This window comes from Heterodontus francisci, unplaced genomic scaffold (assembly GCF_036365525.1).
Source record: "Heterodontus francisci isolate sHetFra1 unplaced genomic scaffold, sHetFra1.hap1 HAP1_SCAFFOLD_377, whole genome shotgun sequence".
NCBI classification, from domain to species: Eukaryota; Metazoa; Chordata; class Chondrichthyes; order Heterodontiformes; family Heterodontidae; genus Heterodontus; species Heterodontus francisci.
Window position 1 is genome coordinate 1629958 of NW_027142041.1, and position 22092 is coordinate 1652049.

Below are 22092 nucleotides of genomic sequence, written 5' to 3' on the forward strand. Positions count from 1 at the left end.
CTGAGGGAGTGACGCAATGTCGGAGGGTCAATACAGAGGGATTGCTGCACTGTTGGGGGGTCAGTGCTGAGGGAGTGACGCACTGTCGGAGGGTCAGTACTGAGGGAATGCTGCACTGTCAGAGGGTCAGTACTGAGAGAGTGCTGCACAGTCACAGGGTCAGTACTGAGGGAGTGCTGCAATGTCGGAGGGTCAGTACGAGGAGTGTTGCACTGTCAGAGGGTCAGTACTGAGGGAGTACTGCACTGTCGGAGAATCAGTACTGAGGGAGTGCTGCACTGTCGGAGGGTCAGTACTGAGGGAGTACTGCACTGTCGGAGAATCAGTACTGAGGGAGTGCTGCACTGTCGGAGGGTCAGGACTGAGGAAGTGTTGCACTGTCTGATGGTCAATACTGAGGGAGTGCCGAACAGTCGGATGGTCAGTACTGAGGGCGTCGCACTGTAGGAGGGTCAGTACAGAGGGAGTGCTGCACTGTTGGGGGGTAAGTACTGAGGGAGTGACGCACTGTCGGAGGGTCAGTGCTGAGAGAGTGCTGCACTGTTACAAGGTCAGTACTGATGGAATGCAGCACTGTCAGAGGGTCAGTACTGAGGGAGTGCTGCACTATCAGAGGGGAAGTACTGAGGGAGTGTTGCACTGTCACAGGGTCAGTACTGAGGGAGTGCAGCACTATCAGAGGGGCTGTACTGTGGGGGTGCTGCTCTGTCGGAGTGTCAGCACTGAGGGAGTGCTGCATTGTCGGAGGGTCAGTACTGAGGGAGTGCTGCATTGTCGGAGGGTCAATACTGAGGGAGTGCTGCACTGTCGGAGGGTCAGTACTGAGGGAGTGCTGCACTGTCGGAGGGTCTGTACTGAGGGAGTGCTGCACTGTTGGGGGGTCAGTACTGAGGGAGCGATGCTCTGTCGGAGGGTGAGTGGTGAGGGAGTGCTGTATTGTCAGTGGTGCCATCTTTTGGGACCTGACTTTAAATGAAGTCTCTGACACCATCTCTTTTTGGATGTAAAATATCCCACAGCCGATATTTCAATGAAGAGCTTCTGAGTTCTCCGTGCTGTCATGACCAATAGGATCTATTTAATTGGTTGTAAGGAACTTTGGGAAATCCTGTGATGGTTAAAGGCGCTATATAAATGCAAGCTTTTTCTTTTTCAAAGAAATATCGGATTGATTTGAATGTCTCTACTTCTCTTGTTCAAAACTCTGTTAATTTGATCATAAAAACTTTGAAAAGTGAATCAGGAAAAGAATGGGTGACACACTGTCGGCTGTTAAGTGGAAATAATGTCACTTCCTTTATTTACTTTCAGATTTCAAAATCAGTTTAAAAGCGGATACAGAGTAAGCAAGAACTAATCAAATCTTATTGCATATTGCAGAATCATTTAACAGTTTGCATTAATTCAAAGAATGCTCCAAACTCGTCGCTGGATTAAATATCGGCATCCAAATTTCCCCATTTAGAGGCTTCATTCAAACCTGAAATGGGAGGTCACCTGTGTGGAGAGACAGTCGATGATTGGATTAGAGATTCCAGGGGTTTGGAGAGACAGTCGATGATTGGATTAGAGATTCCAGGGGTTTGGAGAGACAGTCGATGATTGGATTAGAGATTCCAGGGGTTTGGAGAGACAGTCGATGATTGGATTAGAGATTCCAGGGGTTTGGAGAGGCGGTCGATGATTGGAATAGAGATTCCAGGGGTTTGGAGAGACAGTCGATGATTGGATTAGAGATTCCAGGGGTTTGGAGAGACAGTCGATGATTGGATTAGAGATTCCAGGGGTTTGGAGAGGCGGTCGATGATTGGATTAGAGATTCAAGGGGTTTGGAGACACGGTCGATGATTGGATTAGATATTCCAGGGGTTTGGAGAGGCGGTCGATGATTGGATTAGAGATTCCAGGGGTTTGGAGAGGTGGTCGATGATTAAATTAGAGATTCCAGGGGTTTGGAGAGGCGGTCGATGATTGGATTAGAGATTCAAGGGGTTTGGAGACACGGTCGATGATTGGATTAGATATTCCAGGGGTTTGGAGAGGTGGTCGATGATTGGATTAGAGATTCCAGGGGTTTGGAGAGGCGGTCGATGATTGGATTAGAGATTCCAGGGGTTTGGAGAGACAGTCGATGATTGGATTAGAGATTCCAGGGGTTTGGAGAGGCGGTCGATGATCGGATTAGATATTCCAGGTGTTTGGAGAGACAGTCGATGATTGGATTAGAGATTCCAGGGGTTTGGAGAGACAGTCGATGATTGGATTAGAGATTCCAGGGGTTTGGAGAGGCGGTCGATGATTGGATTAGAGATTCAAGGGGTTTGGAGACACGGTCGATGATTGGATTAGATATTCCAGGGGTTTGGAGAGGCGGTCGATGATTGGATTAGAGATTCCAGGGGTTTGGAGAGGCGGTCGATGATTGGATTAGAGATTCCAGGGGTTTGGAGAGGCGGTCGATGATTGGATTAGAGATTCCAGGTGTTTGGAGAGGCGGTCGATGATCGGATTAGATATTCCATGGGTTTGGAGAGGCGGTCGATGATTGGATTAGAGATTCAAGGGGTTTGGAGACACGGTCGATGATTGGATTAGATATTCCAGGGGTTTGGAGAGGCGGTCGATGATTGGATTAGATATTCCAGGTGTTTGGAGAGGCGGTCGATGATTGGATTAGAGATTCCAGGGGTTTGGAGAGCCGGTCGAGGATTGGATTAGATATTCCAGGTGTTTGGAGAGGCGGTCGATGATTAGATTAGATATTCCAGGGGTTTGGAGAGGCGGTCGATGATTGGATTAGATATTCCAGGGGTTTGGAGAGACAGTCGATGATTGGATTAGAGATTCCAGGGGTTTGGAGAGGCGGTCGATGATTGGATTAGAGATTCAAGGGGTTTGGAGAGGTGGTCGATGATTGGATTAGAGATTCCAGGGGTTTGGAGAGACGGTCGATGATTGGATTAGAGATTCCAGGGGTTTGGAGAGGCGGTCGATGATTGGATTAGAGATTCCAGGGGTTTGGAGAGACGGTCGATGATTGGATTAGAGATTCCAGGGGTTTGGAGAGACAGTCGATGATTGGATTAGAGATTCCAGGGGTTTGGAGAGGCGGTCGATGATTGGATTAGAGATTCCAGGGGTTTGGAGAGGCGGTCGATGATTGGATTAGAAATTCCAGGGGTTTGGAGAGGCGGTCGATGATTGGATTAGATATTCCAGGGGTTTGGAGAGGCGGTCGATGATTGGATTAGAGAATCCAGGGGTTTGGAGAGGCGGTCGATGATTGGATTAGAGATTCCAGGGGTTTGGAGAGGCGGTCGATGACTGGATTAGAGATTCCAGGGGTTTGGAGAGGCGGTTGATGATCGGATTAGATATTCCAGGGGTTTGGAGAGGCGGTCGATGATCGGATTAGATATTCCAGGGGTTTGGAGAGGTGGTCGATGATCGGATTAGAGATTCCTGGGGTTTGGAGAGGAGGTCGATGATTGGATTAGAGATTCCAGGGATTTGGAGAGGTGGCCGATGATTGGATTAGATATTCCAGGGGTTTGGGGAGGTGGTCGATGATTGGATTAAATATTCCAGGGATTTGGAGAGGCGGTCGATGATTGGATTAGATATTCCAGGTGTTTGGAGAGGCGGTCGATGATTGGATTAGATATTCCAGGGGTTTGGAGAGGCGGTCGATGATCGGATTAGAAATTCCAGGGGTTTGGAGAGGCAGTCGATGATTGGATTAGATATTCCAGGGGTTTGGAGAGGCGGTCGATGATTGGATTAGAGATTCCAGGGGTTTGGAGAGGTGGTCGATGATTGGATTAGATATTCCAGGGGTTTGGAGAAGCGGTCGATGATCGGATTAGATATTCCAGGGGTTTCGAGAGGTGGTCGATGATCGGATTAGAGATTCCAGGGTTTTGGAGAGGCGGTCGATGATTGGATTAGAGATTCCAGGGATTTGGAGAGGTGGCCGATGATTGGATTAGAGATTCCAGGGGTTTGGAGACACGGTCGATGATCGTATTAGAGATTCCAGCGGTTTGGAGAGGCGGTCGATGATTGGATTAGAGATTCCAGGGATTTGGAGAGGTGGTCGATGATTGGATTAGATATTCCAGGGGTTTGGGGAGGTGGTCGATGATTGGATTAAATATTCCAGGGGTTTGGAGAGGCGGTCGATGATTGGATTAGATATTCCAGGTGTTTGGAGAGGCGGTCGATGATTGGATTAGATATTCTAGGTGTTTGGAGAGGCGGTCGATGATTGGATGAGAGATTCCAGGGGTTTGGAGACACGGTCGATGATTGGATTAGAGATTCCTGGGGTTTGGAGAGGCGGTCGATGATTGGTTTAGATATTCCAGGGGTTTCGAGAGGCGGTCGATGATCGGATTAGAGATTCCAGGGGTTTGGAGAGGCGGTTGATGATTGGATTCGAGATTCCAGGGGTTTGGAGAGGCAGTCGATGATTGGATTCGAGATTCCAGGGGTTTGGAGAGGCGGTCGATGATTGGATTCGAGATTCCAGGGGTTTGGAGATGCGGTCGATGATTGGATTAGAGATTCCAGGGGTTTGGAGAGGCGGTCGATGATTGGATCAGAGATTCCAGGGGTTTGGAGAGGCGGTCGATGATTGGATTCGAGATTCCAGGGGTTTGGAGATGCGGTCGATGATTGGATTAGAGATTCCAGGGGTTTGGAGTGGCGGTCGATGATTGGATTAGGGATTCCAGGGGTTTGGAGAGGAGGTCGATGATTGGATTAGAGATTCCAGGGGTTTGGAGTGGCGGTCGATGATTGGATTAGGGATTCCAGGGGTTTGGAGAGGAGGTCGATGATTGGATTAGAGATTCCAGGGGTTTGGAGAGGTGGTCGATGATTGGATTAGAGATTCCAGGGGTTTGGAGTGGCGGTCGATGATTGGATTAGGGATTCCAGGGGTTTGGAGAGGCGGTCGATGATTGGATTAGGGATTCCAGGGGTTTGGGGAGGTGGTCGATGATTGGATTAAATATTCCAGGGGTTTGGAGAGGCGGTCGATGATCGGATTAGAGATTCCAGGGGTTTGGAGAGGCGGTTGATGATCGGATTAGATATTCCAGGGGTTTGGAGAGGCGGTTGATGATTGGATTAGAGATTCCAGGGGTTTGGAGAGGCGGTCGATGATTGGATTAGGGATTCCAGGGGTTTGGAGAGGAGGTCGATGATTGGATTAGATATTCCAGGGGTTTGGGGAGGTGGTCGATGATTGGATTAAATATTCCAGGGGTTTGGAGAGGCGGTCGATGATCGGATTAGAGATTCCAGGGGTTTGGAGAGGCGGTTGATTATTGGATTAGAGATTCCAGTGGTTTGGAGAGGCGGCCGATGATCGGATTAGATATTCCAGGGGTTTGGAGAGGCGGTCGATGATTGGATTAGATATTCCAGTGGTTTGGAGAGGCGGTCGATGATTGGATTAGAGATTCCAGGGGTTTGGAGAGGCGGTCGATGATTGGATTAGATATTCCAGGGGTTTGGAGAGGTGGTCGATGATCGGATTAGAGATTCCAGGGGTTTGGAGAGGCGGTCGATGATTGGATTAGATATTCCAGGGGTTTGGGGAGGTGGTCGATGATTGGATTAAATATTCCAGGGGTTTGGGGAGGTGGTCGATGATTGGACTAAATATTCCAGGGGTTTGGAGAGACGGTCGATGATTGGATTATAGATTCCAGGGGTTTGGAGAGGCGGTTGATGATCGGATTAGATATTCCAGGGGTTTGGAGAGGTGGTCGATGATTGGACTAAATATTCCAGGGGTTTGGAGAGACGGTCGATGATTGGATTAGAGATTCCAGGGGTTTGGAGAGGTGGTCGATGATTGGACTAAATATTCCAGGGGTTTGGAGAGACGGTCGATGATTGGATTAGAGATTCCAGGGGTTTGGAGAGGCGGTTGATGATCGGATTAGATATTCCAGGGGTTTGGAGAGGCAGTCGATGATCGGATTAGATATTCCAGGGGTTTGGAGAGGCAGTCGATGATTGGATTCGAGATTCCAGGGGTTTGGAGAGGCGGTCGATGATTGGATTCGAGATTCCAGGGGTTTGGAGAGGCGGTCGATGATTGGATTAGTTATTCCAGGGGTTTGGAGAGGCGGTCGATGATTGGATTAGAGATTCCAGGGGGTTGGAGACACGGTCGATGATTGGATTAGAGATTCCAGGGGTTTGGAGAGGCGGTCAATGATTGGATTAGAGATTCCAGGGGTTTGGAGAAATGGTCGATGATTGGATTAGATATTCCAGGGGTTTCGAGAGGTGGTCGATGATTGGATTAGAGATTCCAGGGGTTTGGAGAGGTGGTCGATGATTGGATTCGAGATTCCAGGGGTTTGGAGATGCAGTCAATGATTGGATTAGAGATTCCAGGGGTTTGGAGAGGCGGTCGATGATTGGATTAGAGATTCCAGGGGTTTGGAGAGGTGGTCGTTGATTGGATTAGAGATTCCAGGGGTTTGGAGAGGCTGTCGATGATCGGATTAGAGATTCCTGGGGTTTGGGGAGGCGGTCGATGATTGGATTAGAGATTCCAGGGGTTTGGAGAGGTGGTCGATGATTGGATTAGGGATTCCAGGGGTTTGGAGAGGAGGTCGATGATTGGATTAGAGATTCCAGGGGTTTGGAGAGGTGGTCAATGATTGGATTAGATATTCCAGGGGTTTAGGGAGGTGGTCGATGATTGGATTAGATATTCCAGGGGTTTGGAGAGGCGGTCGATGATTGGATTAGATATTCCAGGGGTTTGGAGAGGCGGTCGATGATTGGATTAGATATTCCAGGGGTTTGGAGAGGTGGTCGATGATCGGATTGGAGATTCCAGGGGTTTGGAGAGGCGGTCGATGATCGGATTAGATATTCCAGGGGTTTGGGGAGGTGGTCGATGATTGGATTAAATATTTCAGGGGTTTGGAGAGGTGGTCGATGATTGGATTAGATATTCCAGGGGTTTGGAGAGGCGGTCGATGATTGGATTAGATATTCCAGGGGTTTGGAGAGGCGGTCGATGATCGGATTAGAGATTCCAGGCATTTGGAGAGGCGGTCGATGATTGGATTAGATATTCCAGGGGTTTGGAGAGGCGGTCGATGATTGGATTAGAGATTCCAGGGGTTTGGAGAGGCGGTCGATGATCGGATTAGATATTCCAGGGGTTTGGAGAGGCGGTCGATGATCGGATTAGAGATTCCAGGCATTTGCAGAGGCGGTCGATGATTGGATTAGATATTCCAGGGGTTTGGAGAGGCGGTCGATGATTGGATTAGAGATTCCAGGGGTTTGGAGAGGCGGTCGATGATCGGATTAGAGATTCCAGGGGTTTGGAGAGGCGGTCGATGATCGGATTAGATATTCCAGGGGTTTGGAGAGGCGGTCGATGATTGGATTAGATATTCCAGGGGTTTGGAGAGGCGGTTGATTATTGGATTAGAGATTCCAGGGGTTTGGAGAGGCGGTCGATGATTGTAGCTGATTCAATGTGTTGTGTGTAGTTTGTATAATTTTTCTCTGTCTCAGTCGCTCCCTGAGAATATGTTTCATTCTGGGATATTCATTCACTTCCTGGGGTCCATCAGATTTGTGAGTTTCCCAATGACTTCACTTCCATTCTTGTTAAACACTTCCTGATTCTCAGTGATCCTGCGTTGTATTTCAGCTCTTGCTTTCAGACATTTCTTCTGGATCTGTTTAAACTTGCGTTCAGTCCCCTGCTCACTCAGCAGTCGGCCCATGTCTCTCAGTGGATCTTTAAGGTAATTGTCATAAATCTCCACATAGGTTTTTATCATATCACCAATCAGGCTCATGATTCTGACTGCCTGGGATACTTGGAACTGACCATTGGACAACATACCTGGAATTCCCTGTGTGGCTCCATCATTCCCAGCACCAAGCCTCTCAAATATCTTCTGGCAATCTTCAGTTATCCTGGGTATCATTAGAATGAAGTTAAGCATCTGTGACCAGTTGGACTTGATGCTCCCAAGTGCCCCCAGTCCTTTCACCATCAGCTCCATACTTGTACTGATGTCCTTCTCCTGTGCCTGATTGTCCGTCATCTCTCTCAATAACTTCTCACTCTCATCACCCAAACATTTCATCTTTTGCAGACATTCATTGTAGTTATTTTGCGACTCCTGCAACTTGTCTTGGACTTCCTTGATCTTCAGTTCTGCTTGTTCTCTCACCGTCTTGAGGAGGTTGCTGACTTCAGCGTTAGATTCAGAGGATTCTTTGCTGCTGAGTTCAGACACCAGGCGGACGAGAAACATTAACCCTTTCCCCAGCTCCACTGCGAGATTCACTGGATTGGTCACATTGCTGAAAAGATCAACAATCTTTGGGAGCAGATTCTTCAACTGCTCAAGTTCCTCCACACAGAACTGGTCAATGAGGGTACTCGAACTCACATCAGCATATTCATTGTTCAGTGCCTCACGTTTCTGGGAAACCTCAATCCATTCATTCTCTAAATCCCTCTTCTCTTTCTCTATTGACTCATTCCTTTGTTGAGTTTCCTCCAGGATTTTCCTGACTTCTCCCAGTTTATCCTGACTGGCAATCTGGGAAGCTTCACAGTTCTCCAGCAGCTCACTGAATAGTTCACTGAGAGAGGAGAGCTCCTTTACCACAGTTTCAGCCTTATTCGTGCAGTCAGCTGCACATTTCTGAATGTTCTCCTGCAGCTTGGGAAAGTCTTTGTTCTGAACTAACCCTTCACCCACATTCTTCACTTGTTTAGTAAGGAGCTCACAATACATCTGGATTTGGTCCAGATTATTGCGGGTCTCTTGAAACGAGTTTACAGTTCCAGTGCAAACCTCCATCAGGCAACTCCAGAATGACTCTGGAATTCTAAACTGGGATTTCTTGTCTGCATTGCTCTGGTTTCGTTTGATGACTTTCACCCTGGCAGTCTGATGCACCAGTTCACCTAAAATAGCGACAGATGTAGTTGTCGGCAGCAGAAACATCTCCCAGTTAACCTGGGACAGAACCATCACATCAAAGCATTTCGAAACATGCTGCTGGCTGGTGAGCTGGGGCTCGAGCTGTGTAGCCTGGAACCGCTTCACCGACATGCTGCTATTTCCTGTAACGAGAATGAACACGGCTGGAAGAACTCAAACATTTAATTGTTCCGTTGTTGTAGAGAGGGGGTTCACATTAGAACAGGCCATGAATCAGCCTTACACAACAGTGCACTGCACTGTCTGAGAGTGTGGTGGAAGCAGGTTCAGTGAGTGTTTAGGATCTGGAATGCACTGTCTGAGAGTGTGGTGGAGGCAGGTTCAGTGTGTGTTTAGGATCTGGAATGCACTGTCTGAGAGTGTGGTGGAGGCAGGTTCAGTGAGTGTTTCGGATCTGGAATGCACTGTCTGAGAGTGTGGTGGAGGCAGGTTCAGTGTGTGTTTAGGATCTGGAATGCACTGTCTGAGAGTGTGGTGGAGGCAGGTTCAGTGAATGTTTCGGATCTGGAATGCACTGTCTGAGAGTGTGGTGGAGGCAGGTTCAGTGAGTGTTTAGGATCTGGAATGCACTGTCTGAGAGTGTGGTGGAGGCAGGTTCAGTGTGTGTTTAGGATCTGGAATGCACTGTCTGAGAGTGTGGTGGAGGCAGGTTCAGTGAGTGTTTAGGATGTGGAATGCACTGCCTGAGAGTGTGGTGGAGGCAGGTTCAGTGAGTGTTTAGGATCAGGAATACACTGTCTGAGAGTGTGGTGGAGGCAGGTTCAGTGAGTGTTTAGGATCAGGAATGCACTGTCTGAGAGAGTGGTGGAGGCAGGTTCAGTGAGTATTTAGGATCTGCAATGCACTGTCTGAGAGTGTGGTGGAGGCAGGTTCAGAGTGTGTTTCGGATCTGGAATGCACTGTCTGAGAGTGTGGTGGAGGCAGGTTCAGTGAGTATTTAGGATCTGCAATGCACTGTCTGAGAGTGTGGTGGAGGCAGGTTCAGTGAGTGTTTCGGATCTGGAATGCACTATCTGACAGTGTGGTGGAGGTAGGTTCAGTGAGTGTTTCGGATCTGGAATGCACTGTCTGAGAGTGTGGTGGAGGCAGGTTCAGTGAGTGTTTCGGATCTGGAATGCACTGTCTAAGAGTGTGGTGGAGGCAGGTTCAGTGAGTGTTTAGGATCTGGAATGCACTGTCTGAGAGTGTGGTGGAGGCAGGTTCAGTGAGTGTTTAGGATCTGGAAAGCACTGTCTGAGAGTGTGGCGGAGGCAGGTTCAGTGAGTGTTTAGGATCTGGAACGCACTGTCTGAGAGTGTGGTGGAGGCAGGTTCAGTGAGTGTTTCGGATCTGGAATGCACTATCTGAGAGTGTGGTGGAGGCAGGTTCAGTGAGTGTTTCGGATCTGGAATGCACTATCTGAGAGTGTGGTGGAGGCAGGTTCAGTGAGTGTTTAGGATCTGGAATGCACTGTCTGAGAGTGTGGTGGAGGCAGGTTCAGTGAGTGTTTAGGATCTGGAATGCACTATCTGAGAGTGTGGTGGAGGCAGGTTCAGTGAGTGTTTAGGATCTGGAATGCACTGTCTGAGAGTGTGGTGGAGGCAGGTTCAGTGAGTGATTAGGATCTGGAATGCACTATCTGAGAGTGTGGTGGAGGCAGGTTCAGTGAGTGTTTAGGATCTGGAATGCACTGTCTGAGAGTGTGGTGGAGGCAGGTTCAGTGAGTGTTTAGGATCTGGAATGCACTATCTGAGAGTGTGGTGGAGTCAGGTTCAGTGTGTGTTTCGGATCTGGAATGCACTATCTGAGAGTGTGGTGGAGGCAGGTTCAGTGAGTGTTTAGGATCTGGAACGCACTGTCTGAGAGTGTGGTGGAGTCAGGTTCAGTGTGTGTTTAGGATCTGGAATGCACTGTCTGAGAGTGTGGTGGAGGCAGGTTCAGTGAGTGTTTAGGATCTGGAATGCACTGTCTGAGAGTGTGGTGGAGGCAGGTTCAGTGAGTGTTTAGGATCTGAAATGCACTGTCTGAGAGTGTGGTGGAGGCAGGTTCAGTGAGTGTTTAGGATCTGGAATGCACTGTCTGAGAGTATGATGGAGGCAGGTTCAGCGGGTGTTTAGGATCTGAAATGCACTGTCTGAGAGTGTGGTGGAGGCAGGTTCAGTGAGTGTTTAGGATCTGGAATGCACTGTCTGAGAGTGTGGTGGAGGCAGGTTCAGTGAGAGTTTAGGATCTGGAATGCACTGTCTGAGAGTGTGGTGGAGGCAGGTTCAGTGAGAGTTTAGGATCTGGAATGCACTGTCTGAGAGTATGATGGAAACAGGTTCAGCGGGTGTTTAGGATCTGAAATGCACTGTCTGAGAGTGTGGTGGAGGCAGGTTCAGTGAGTGTTTAGGATCTGGAATGCACTGCCTGAGATTGTGGTGGAGGCAGGTTCCGTGAGTGTTTAGGATCTGGAATGCACTGTCTGAGAGTATGATGGAGGCAGGTTCAGCGGGTGTTTAGGATCTGAAATGCACTGTCTGAGAGTGTGGTGGAGGCAGGTTCAGTGAGTGTTTAGGATCTGGAATGCACTGTCTGAGAGTGTGGTGGAGGCAGGTTCAGTGAGTGTTTAGGATCTGGAATGCACTGCCTGAGATTGTGGTGGAGGCAGGTTCCGTGAGTGTTTAGGATCTGGAATGCACTGCCTGAGAGTGTGGTGGAGGCAGGTTCAGTGAGTGTTTAGGATCTGGAATGCACTGTCTGAGAGTGCAGTGGAGGCAGGTTCAGTGAGTGTTTAGGATCTGGAATGCACTGTCTGAGAGCACGGTGGAGGCAGGTTCAGTGAGTGTTTAGGATCTGGAATGCACTGTCTGAGAGTGTGGTGGAGGCAGGTTCAGTGAGTGTTTAGGATCTGGAATGCACTGTCTGAGAGTGCAGTGGAGGCAGATTCAGTGAGTGTTTAGGATCTGGAATGCACTGTCTGAGAGTGCAGTGGAGGCAGGTTCAGTGAGTGATTAGGATCTGGAATGCTCTGCCTGAGAGTGTGGTGGAGGCAGGTTCAGTGAGTGTTTAGGATCTGGAATGCACTCTCTGAGAGTGTGGTGGAGGCAGGTTCAGTGAGTGTTTAGGATCTGGAATGCACTGTCTGAGAGTGTGGTGGAGGCAGGTTCAGTGAGTGTTTAGGATCTGGAATGCACTGTCTGAGAGTGCGGTGGAGGCAGGTTCAGTGAGTGTTTAGGATCTGGAATGCACTGTCTGAGAGTGTGGTGGAGGCAGGTTCAGTGAGTGTTTAGGATCTGGAATGCACTGTCTGAGAGTGCAGTGGAGGCAGGTTCAGTGAGTGTTTAGGATCTGGAATGCTCTGCCTGAGAGTGTGGTGGAGGCAGGTTCAGTGAGTGTTTAGGATCTGGAATGCACTCTCTGAGAGTGTGGTGGAGGCAGGTTCAGTGAGTGTTTAGGATCTGGAATGCACTGTCTGAGAGTGCGGTGGAGGCAGGTTCAGTGAGTGTTTAGGATCTGGAATGCACTGTCTGAGAGTGTGGTGGAGGCAGGTTCAGTGAGTGTTTAGGATCTGGAATGCACTGTCTGAGAGTGCGGTGGAGGCAGGTTCAGTGAGTGTTTAGGATCTGGAATGCACTGTCTGAGAGTGTGATGGAGGCAGGTTCAGTGAGTGTTTAGGATCTGGAATGCACTGTCTGAGAGTGTGGTGGAGGCAGGTTCAGTGAGTGTTTAGGATCTGGAATGCACTGTCTGAGAGTGTGGTGGAGGCAGGTTCAGTGAGTGTTTAGGATCTGGAATGCACTGTCTGAGAGTGCGGTGGAGGCAGGTTCAGTGAGTGTTTAGGATCTGGAATGCACTGTCTGAGAGTGCAGTGGAGGCAGATTCAGTGAGTGATTAGGATCTGGAATGCACTGTCTGAGAGTGTGGTGGAGGCAGGTTCAGTGAGTGTTTAGGATCTGGAACGCACTGTCTGAGAGTGTGGTGGAGGCAGGTTCAGTGAGTGTTTAGGATCTGGAATGCACTGTCTGAGAGTGTGGTGGAGGCAGGTTCAGTGAGTGTTTAGGATCTGGAATGCACTGTCTGAGAGTGTGGTGGAGGCAGGTTCAGTGAGTGTTTAGGATCTGGAATGCACTGTCTGAGAGTGTGGTGGAGGCAGGTTCAGTGAGTGATTAGGATCTGGAATGCACTGTCTGAGAGTGTGGTGGAGGCAGGTTCAGTGAGTGTTTAGGATCTGGAATGCACTGTCTGAGAGTGTGATGGAGGCAGGTTCAGTGAGTGTTTAGGATCTGGAATGCACTGTCTGAGAGTGTGGTGGAGGCAGGTTCAGTGAGTGTTTCGGATCTGGAATGCACTGTCTGAGAGTGTGGTGGAGGCAGGTTCAGTGTGTTTAGGATCTGGAATGCACTGTCTGAGAGTGTGGTGGAGGCAGGTTCAGGGAGTGTTTAGGATCTGGAATGCACTATCTGAGAGTGTGGTGGAGGCAGGTTCAGTGAGTGTTTCGGATCTGGAATGCACTGTCTGAGAGTGTGGTGGAGGCAGGTTCAGTGAGTGTTTAGGATCTGGAATGCACTGTCTGAGAGTGTGGTGGAGGCAGGTTCAGTGAGTGATTAGGATCTGGAATGCACTTTCTGAGAGTGTGGTGGAGGCAGGTTCAGTGAGTGTTTAGGATCTGGAATGCACTGTCTGAGAGTGTGGTGGAGGCAGGTTCAGTGAGTGTTTAGGATCTGGAATGCACTGTCTGAGAGTGTGGTGGAGGCAGGTTCAGTGAGTGTTTAGGATCTGGAATGCACTGTCTGAGAGTGTGGTGGAGGCAGGTTCAGTGAGTGATTAGGATCTGGAATGCACTGTCTGAGAGTGTGGTGGAGGCAGGTTCAGCGGGTGTTTAGGATCTGAAATGCACTGTCTGAGAGTGTGGTGGAGGCAGGTTCAGTGTGTGTTTAGGATCTGGAATGCACTGTCTGAGAGTGTGGTGGAGGCAGGTTCAGTGAGTGTTTAGGATCTGGAATGCACTGTCTGAGAGTGTGGTGGAGGCAGGTTCAGTGAGTGTTTAGGATCTGGAATGCACTGTCTGAGAGTGTGGTGGAGGCAGGTTCAGTGAGTGTTTAGGATCTGGAATGCACTGTCTGAGAGTATGATGGAGGCAGGTTCAGCGGGTGTTTAGGATCTGAAATGCACTGTCTGAGAGTGTGGTGGAGGCAGGTTCAGTGTGTGTTTAGGATCTGGAATGCACTGTCTGAGATTGCGGTGGAGGCAGGTTCAGTGAGAGTTTAGGATCTGGAATGCACTGCCTGAGATTGTGGTGGAGGTAGGTTCCGTGAGTGTTTAGGATCTGGAATGCACTGTCTGAGAGTGTGGTGGAGGCAGGTTCAGTGAGTGTTTAGGATCTGGAATGCACTGTCTGAGAGTGTGGTGGAGGCAGGTTCAGTGAGTGTTTAGGATCTGGAATGCACTGTCTGAGAGTGTGGTGGAGGCAGGTTCAGTGAGTGTTTAGGATCTGGAATGCACTGTCTGAGAGTGTGGTGGAGGCAGGTTCAGTGAGTGTTTAGGATCTGGAATGCACTGTCTGAGAGTGTGGTGGAGGCAGGTTCAGTGAGTGTTTAGGATCTGGAATGCACTGTCTGAGAGTGTGGTGGAGGCAGGTTCAGTGAGTGTTTAGGATCTGGAATGCACTGTCTGAGAGTGTGGTGGAGGCAGGTTCAGTGAGTGTTTAGGATCTGGAATGCACTGCCTGAGATTGTGGTGGAGGCAGGTTCCGTGAGTGTTTAGGATCTGGAATGCACTGTCTGAGAGTGTGGTGGAGGCAGGTTCAGTGAGTGTTTAGGATCTGGAATGCACTGTCTGAGAGTGTGGTGGAGGCAGGTTCAGTGAGTGTTTAGGATCTGGAATGCACTGTCTGAGAGTGTGGTGGAGGCAGGTTCAGTGAGTGTTTATGATCTGGAATGCACTGTCTGAGAGTATGATGGAGGCAGGTTCAGCGGGTGTTTAGGATCTGAAATGCACTGTCTGAGAGTGTGGTGGAGGCAGGTTCAGTGAGTGTTTAGGATCTGGAATGCACTGCCTGAGATTGTGGTGGAGGCAGGTTCCGTGAGTGTTTAGGATCTGGAATGCACTGCCTGAGAGTGTGGTGGAGGCAGGTTCAGTGAGTGTTTAGGATCTGGAATGCACTGTCTGAGAGTGCAGTGGAGGCAGGTTCAGTGAGTGTTTAGGATCTGGAATGCACTGTCTGAGAGCACGGTGGAGGCAGGTTCAGTGAGTGTTTAGGATCTGGAATGCACTGTCTGAGAGTGCAGTGGAGGCAGGTTCAGTGAGTGTTTAGGATCTGGAATGCACTGTCTGAGAGTGTGGTGGAGGCAGGTTCAGTGAGTGTTTAGGATCTGGAATGCACTGTCTGTGAGTGCAGTGGAGGCAGGTTCAGTGAGTGTTTAGGATCTGGAATGCACTGTCTGAGAGTGCGGTGGAGGCAGGTTCAGTGAGTGTTTAGGATCTGGAATGCACTGTCTGAGAGTGCAGTGGAGGCAGATTCAGTGAGTGTTTAGGATCTGGAATGCACTGTCTGAGAGTGCAGTGGAGGCAGGTTCAGTGAGTGTTTAGGATCTGGAATGCACTCTCTGAGAGTGTGGTGGAGGCAGGTTCAGTGAGTGTTTAGGATCTGGAATGCTCTGCCTGAGAGTGTGGTGGAGGCAGGTTCAGTGAGTGTTTAGGATCTGGAATGCACTGTCTGAGAGTGTGGTGGAGGCAGGTTCAGTGAGTGTTTAGGATCTGGAATGCACTGTCTGAGAGTGTGGTGGAGGCAGGTTCAGTGAGTGTTTAGGATCTGGAATGCACTGTCTGAGAGTGTGATGGAGGCAGGTTCAGTGAGTGTTTAGGATCTGGAATGCACTGTCTGAGAGTGCGGTGGAGGCAGGTTCAGTGAGTGTTTAGGATCTGGAATGCACTGTCTGAGAGTGTGGTGGAGGCAGGTTCAGTGAGTGTTTAGGATCTGGAATGCACTGTCTGAGAGTGTGGTGGAGGCAGGTTCAGTGAGTGTTTAGGATCTGGAATGCACTGTCTGAGAGTGTGGTGGAGGCAGGTTCAGTGAGTGTTTAGGATCTGGAATGCACTGTCTGAGAGTGTGGTGGAGGCAGGTTCAGTGAGTGATTAGGATCTGGAATGCACTGTCTGAGAGTGTGGTGGAGGCAGGTTCAGCGGGTGTTTAGGATCTGAAATGCACTGTCTGAGAGTGTGGTGGAGGCAGGTTCAGTGTGTGTTTAGGATCTGGAATGCACTGTCTGAGAGTGTGGTGGAGGCAGGTTCAGTGAGTGTTTAGGATCTGGAATGCACTGTCTGAGAGTGTGGTGGAGGCAGGTTCAGTGAGTGTTTAGGATCTGGAATGCACTGTCTGAGAGTGTGGTGGAGGCAGGTTCAGTGAGTGTTTAGGATCTGGAATGCACTGTCTGAGAGTATGATGGAGGCAGGTTCAGCGGGTGTTTAGGATCTGAAATGCACTGTCTGAGAGTGTGGTGGAGGCAGGTTCAGTGTGTGTTTAGGATCTGGAATGCACTGTCTGAGATTGCGGTGGAGGCAGGTTCAGTGAGAGTTTAGGATCTGGAATGCACTGCCTGAGATTGTGGTGGAGGCAGGTTCCGTGAGTGTTTAGGATCTGGAATGCACTGTCTGAGAGTGTGGTGGAGGCAGGTTCAGTGAGTGTTTAGGATCTGGAATGCACTGTCTGAGAGTGTGGTGGAGGCAGGTTCAGTGAGTGTTTAGGATCTGGAATGCACTGTCTGAGAGTGTGGTGGAGGCAGGTTCAGTGAGTGTTTAGGATCTGGAATGCACTGTCTGAGAGTGTGGTGGAGGCAGGTTCAGTGAGTGTTTAGGATCTGGAATGCACTGTCTGAGAGTGTGGTGGAGGCAGGTTCAGTGAGTGTTTAGGATCTGGAATGCACTGCCTGAGATTGTGGTGGAGGCAGGTTCCGTGAGTGTTTAGGATCTGGAATGCACTGTCTGAGAGTGTGGTGGAGGCAGGTTCAGTGAGTGTTTAGGATCTGGAATGCACTGTCTGAGAGTGTGGTGGAGGCAGGTTCAGTGAGTGTTTAGGATCTGGAATGCACTGTCTGAGAGTGTGGTGGAGGCAGGTTCAGTGAGTGTTTAGGATCTGGAATGCACTGCCTGAGATTGTGGTGGAGGCAGGTTCCGTGAGTGTTTAGGATCTGGAATGCACTGCCTGAGAGTGTGGTGGAGGCAGGTTCAGTGAGTGTTTAGGATCTGGAATGCACTGTCTGAGAGTGCAGTGGAGGCAGGTTCAGTGAGTGTTTAGGATCTGGAATGCACTGTCTGAGAGCACGGTGGAGGCAGGTTCAGTGAGTGTTTAGGATCTGGAATGCACTGTCTGAGAGTGCAGTGGAGGCAGGTTCAGTGAGTGTTTAGGATCTGGAATGCACTGTCTGAGAGTGTGGTGGAGGCAGGTTCAGTGAGTGTTTAGGATCTGGAATGCACTGTCTGTGAGTGCAGTGGAGGCAGGTTCAGTGAGTGTTTAGGATCTGGAATGCACTGTCTGAGAGTGCGGTGGAGGCAGGTTCAGTGAGTGTTTAGGATCTGGAATGCACTGTCTGAGAGTGCAGTGGAGGCAGATTCAGTGAGTGTTTAGGATCTGGAATGCACTGTCTGAGAGTGCAGTGGAGGCAGGTTCAGTGAGTGTTTAGGATCTGGAATGCACTCTCTGAGAGTGTGGTGGAGGCAGGTTCAGTGAGTGTTTAGGATCTGGAATGCTCTGCCTGAGAGTGTGGTGGAGGCAGGTTCAGTGAGTGTTTAGGATCTGGAATGCACTGTCTGAGAGTGTGGTGGAGGCAGGTTCAGTGAGTGTTTAGGATCTGGAATGCACTGTCTGAGAGTGTGGTGGAGGCAGGTTCAGTGAGTGTTTAGGATCTGGAATGCACTGTCTGAGAGTGTGATGGAGGCAGGTTCAGTGAGTGTTTAGGATCTGGAATGCACTGTCTGAGAGTGCGGTGGAGGCAGGTTCAGTGAGTGTTTAGGATCTGGAATGCACTGTCTGAGAGTGTGGTGGAGGCAGGTTCAGTGAGTGTTTAGGATCTGGAATGCACTGTCTGAGAGTGTGGTGGAGGCAGGTTCAGTGAGTGTTTAGGATCTGGAATGCTCTGTCTGAGAGTGTGGTGGAGGCAGGTTCAGTGAGTGTTTAGGATCTGGAATGCACTGTCTGAGAGTGCGGTGGAGGCAGGTTCAGTGAGTGTTTAGGATCTGGAATGCACTGTCTGAGAGTGCAGTGGAGGCAGATTCAGTGAGTGATTAGGATCTGGAATGCACTGTCTGAGAGTGCGGTGGAGGCAGGTTCAGTGAGTGTTTAGGATCTGGAATGCACTGTCTGAGAGTGCAGTGGAGGCAGGTTCAGTGTGTGTTTAGGATCTGGAATGCACTGTCTGAGAGTGTGGTGGAGGCAGGTTCAGTGTGTGTTTAGGATCTGGAATGCACTGTCTCAGAGCACGGTGGAGGCAGGTTCAGTGAGTGTTTAGGATCTGGAATGCACTGTCTGAGAGTGCAGTGGAGGTAGGTTCAGTGAGTGTTTAGGATCTGGAATGCACTGTCTGAGAGTGTGGTGGAGGCAGGTTCAGTGAGTGTTTCGGATCTGGAATGCACTGTCTGAGAGTGCAGTGGAGGCAGGTCAGTGAGTGTTTAGGATCTGGAATGCACTGTCTGAGAGTGCGGTCGAGGCAGGTTCAGTGAGTGTTTAGGATCTGGAATGCACTGTCTGAGAGTGCAGTGGAGGCAGATTCAGTGAGTGTTTCGGATCTGGAATGCACTGTCTGAGAGTGCAGTGGAGGCAAGTTCAGTGTGTGTTTAGGATCTGGAATGCACTGTCTGAGAGTGCGGTGGAGGCAGGTTCAGTGAGTGTTTAGGATCTGGAACGCACTGTCTGAGAGTGTGGTGGAGGCAGGTTCAGTGAGTGTTTAGGATCTGGAATGCACTGTTTGAGAGTGCGGTGGAGGCAGGTTCAGTGATTGTTTAGGATCTGGAATGCACTGTCTGAGAGTGTGGTGGAGGCAGGTTCAGTGAGTGTTTAGGATCTGGAATGCACTGTCTGAGAGTGTGGTGGAGGCAGGTTCAGTGAGTGTTTAGGATCTGGAATGCTCTGCCTGAGAGTGTGGTGGAGGCAGGTTCAGTGAGTGTTTAGGATCTGGAACGCACTGTCTGAGAGTGTGGTGGAGGCAGGTTCAGTGAGTGTTTAGGATCTGGAATGCACTGTCTGAGAGTGTGGTGGAGGCAGGTTCAGTGAGTGTTTAGGATCTGGAATGCTCTGCCTGAGAGTGTGGTGGAGGCAGGTTCAGTGAGTGTTTAGGATCTGGAATGCACTGTCTGAGAGTGTGGTGGAGGCAGGTTCAATTGAAGCATTCAAAAGTGAATTAGACTGTTACTGAAAAGGAGGAATGTGCATGGTTACGGTGAGAAGGCGGGGGAATGGCACTACGCGGAGTGCTGATTTGGAGAGCCGGTACAGACACGATGGGACGAATAGCCTCCTTTTGCGCTGCAACAGTTCTGAGATTCTGTGAACACAAAGAACACATTTCAGCCCTACTGTGCTGACCTCATAGAATCATAGAATGACACAGTGCAGGAGGCCATTCAGTCTTTCGTGTCTGTGCTTGCTCTTTGAAAGAGTTCTCCAATTAGTTCCACTTCCCTGCTCTGTCCTCATCGCCCTTCAAACTTTTCCTTTTCAAAAATGTATATGATTCTCTTTTGACAGTTACTATTGAATCTGCTTGCACTGCCCTTTTAGACAGCGCATTCCAGATCACAGCAACTCATCGTGTAAACCTTCCAGACCTCAGACCACCTCTGCTTTTTTTGACAATCACCTTGCACGTGTGTTCTTTGGCTATTGGCCTTCTGCCAGTGGAAACTATTATTCCTTATTTACTCTATTAAAACACTTCAAGATTGAACACCTCTGTAGAATCTCCCTTCACACTCTCTGCTCAAATCGCAGATTCTCGTTTGTGGAATGTATGTGTCACTGGCCAAGCCAGCATTTATTGCACATCCCTAATTGCCCTTGAGAAGGTGGTGGTGAGCTGCCTGCTTGAACTGCTGCAGTCCTTGTTGGGTAGGTACACCCACAGTGCTGTTCGGAAGGGAGTTCCAGGATTTTGACCCAGTGACAGTGAAGGAACGGTGATATAGTTCCAAGTCAGGATGGTGTGTGACTTGGATGGGAACTTGCAGGTGGTGGTGTTCACATCGTCTGCTGCCCTTGTCCTTATAGGTGGTAAAGGTCATTGGTTTGGAAGGTGCTGTCAAAGGAGCCTTGGTGAGTTGCTGCAGTGCATCTTGTAGATGGTACACACTGCTGCCACTGTGCGTCATTGGTGGAGGGAGTGAATGTTTGTCGATGGGGTGCCAATCAAGCGGGCTGCTTTGTCCTGGATGGTGTTGAGCTTCTTGAGTGTTGTTGGAGCTGCACCCATCCAGGCAAGTGGAGAGTATTCCATCACACTCCTGACTTGTGCCTTGTAGATGGTGGACAGGCTTTGGGGAGTCAGGAGGTGAGTTACTCGCTGCAGAATTCCTAGCCTCTGACCTGCTCTTGTAGCTGTGGTATTTGTGTGGCTGGTCCAGTTAATTTTCAGGCCAATGGTAAACCCCAGGATGTTGATGGTGGGGGATTCAGTGATGGTAATGCCATTGAATGTCAAGGGGAGATGGTTCGATTCTCTTTTGTTTGATATTGTCATTGCCTGGCACTTTTACGACAATCGATGATAGGTTCATGGCACTGTTACTGAGACTAGCTTTCAATTCTAGATTTTTTATTCATTAATTGAACTTATTAATTAATTGAATTTTAATTCTCCCAGCTGCTGTGGTAGGATTTGAACCCATTTCCCAGGGCATTGGCCTGGGCCTCTGGAGTACTAGTGCAGCAACATTACCCCTATGCCACAATCTCCCCTCTCTCTATATATCTTTCTCACTTTCTATCTGTAGAACACACCCAGCAATGTGATGGTGCCTTTATTTTTTCTTAGCTCTAACTAAATAGATTCTGTTCTTGCCACCTGCAGGACATCGGCCCGAATTTTATGCTGCCCCAGCGGGTTGGATGGTGGCGTGTGGGTGGCCACTTAAGAGTCCTCGCCCGCCTCCATGGATATTTTACCCATGGCAAGTGGGTGTGCTGGGGATGTGAAAGGCCACCCAGCGATGGCTGCTGGCCTTTCAGCGCTCCGAGGTGGGGGCATGGCAGTCAGGCCCGATTGAGGGCCACCCCCACCTCCCAACCTTCCCCCAGGATCCAAGACGGCCCCCTCCCCCCCAAACGACCACCCTAGCCTCACCAGGGCACGACTGATCCCCCTGGTGAGGCAACCCAAACTTACCCACTCTCTCAGGTCCATGACATCGGCTGGGCTGCAGTCCCAGCAGTGGCCACCGCTCCCAGTGGTGCTGCTGAGACTAAGGGCAGCCGGCCTGCTGATTGGCCAGCAGCTCACTGAGGCGGGACCTCTTCCCTCAAGTGGGTGGAAGTCCCGTCTCGGGCCAATTAAAGCCTGGGGATCCGTAAAATACGGGATGGATCCCCAGGCTGGGCGGATGTGGGTTCGTCACTGACATTTACGTCCGGCTCCCGTCCGCTCTCTGTAGAATTCCGGCCATCCTCTTTCTCCAGTGCTATGATATTCTCCTTAATCAATATCAATACTGCCACCCCTCCTCCTTTCTTTCCTCCCCTATCTTTCCTGAACATCTTGTATCCAGGAATATTTATACCCATCTAGCCTTTTTTTTGAGCAAGGTTTCCAGTATTGCCATGACATCATATTTCCCCATAGCTATCTGTGCTTGCAGTTCACCAACCTTATTTACCACACTCCATGCATAGTAAACCTAATTTAGACTTTATTGTCATAGAGAAATACAGCACTGAAACAGGACCTTTGGCCCAACGGGTCTGTGCTGACCAACAACCACCCATTTATACTAATCCTACATTAATCCCATATTCCTTACCACACCCCCACCATTCTCCTAACACCTACCTACACTATTTACCATGGCTAATTTACCTACCAACCTGCAAGGCTGTGGGAGGAAACTGGAACACCCGGCAGAAACCCACACAGTC

At 49.7% G+C, this 22092-nt stretch overlaps 1 protein-coding gene across 2 annotated transcripts in view; it reads right to left on the reverse strand.

Moving 5' to 3' along the window:
* Window positions 1–1267: 1267 nt before the first annotated feature.
* Window positions 1268–22092, reverse strand: part of LOC137366361 (putative leucine-rich repeat-containing protein DDB_G0290503) — a 39211-nt gene continuing 18386 nt past the window's right edge. For both annotated transcript variants that reach the window (XM_068028264.1, XM_068028265.1), the window contains exon 2: window positions 1268–9136. In XM_068028264.1, coding sequence (XP_067884365.1) covers window positions 7599–9125 — 1527 coding nt within the window. In that variant the 5' untranslated portion in view covers window positions 9126–9136 and the 3' untranslated portion in view covers window positions 1268–7598. The remainder of the gene's footprint in view (window positions 9137–22092) is intronic.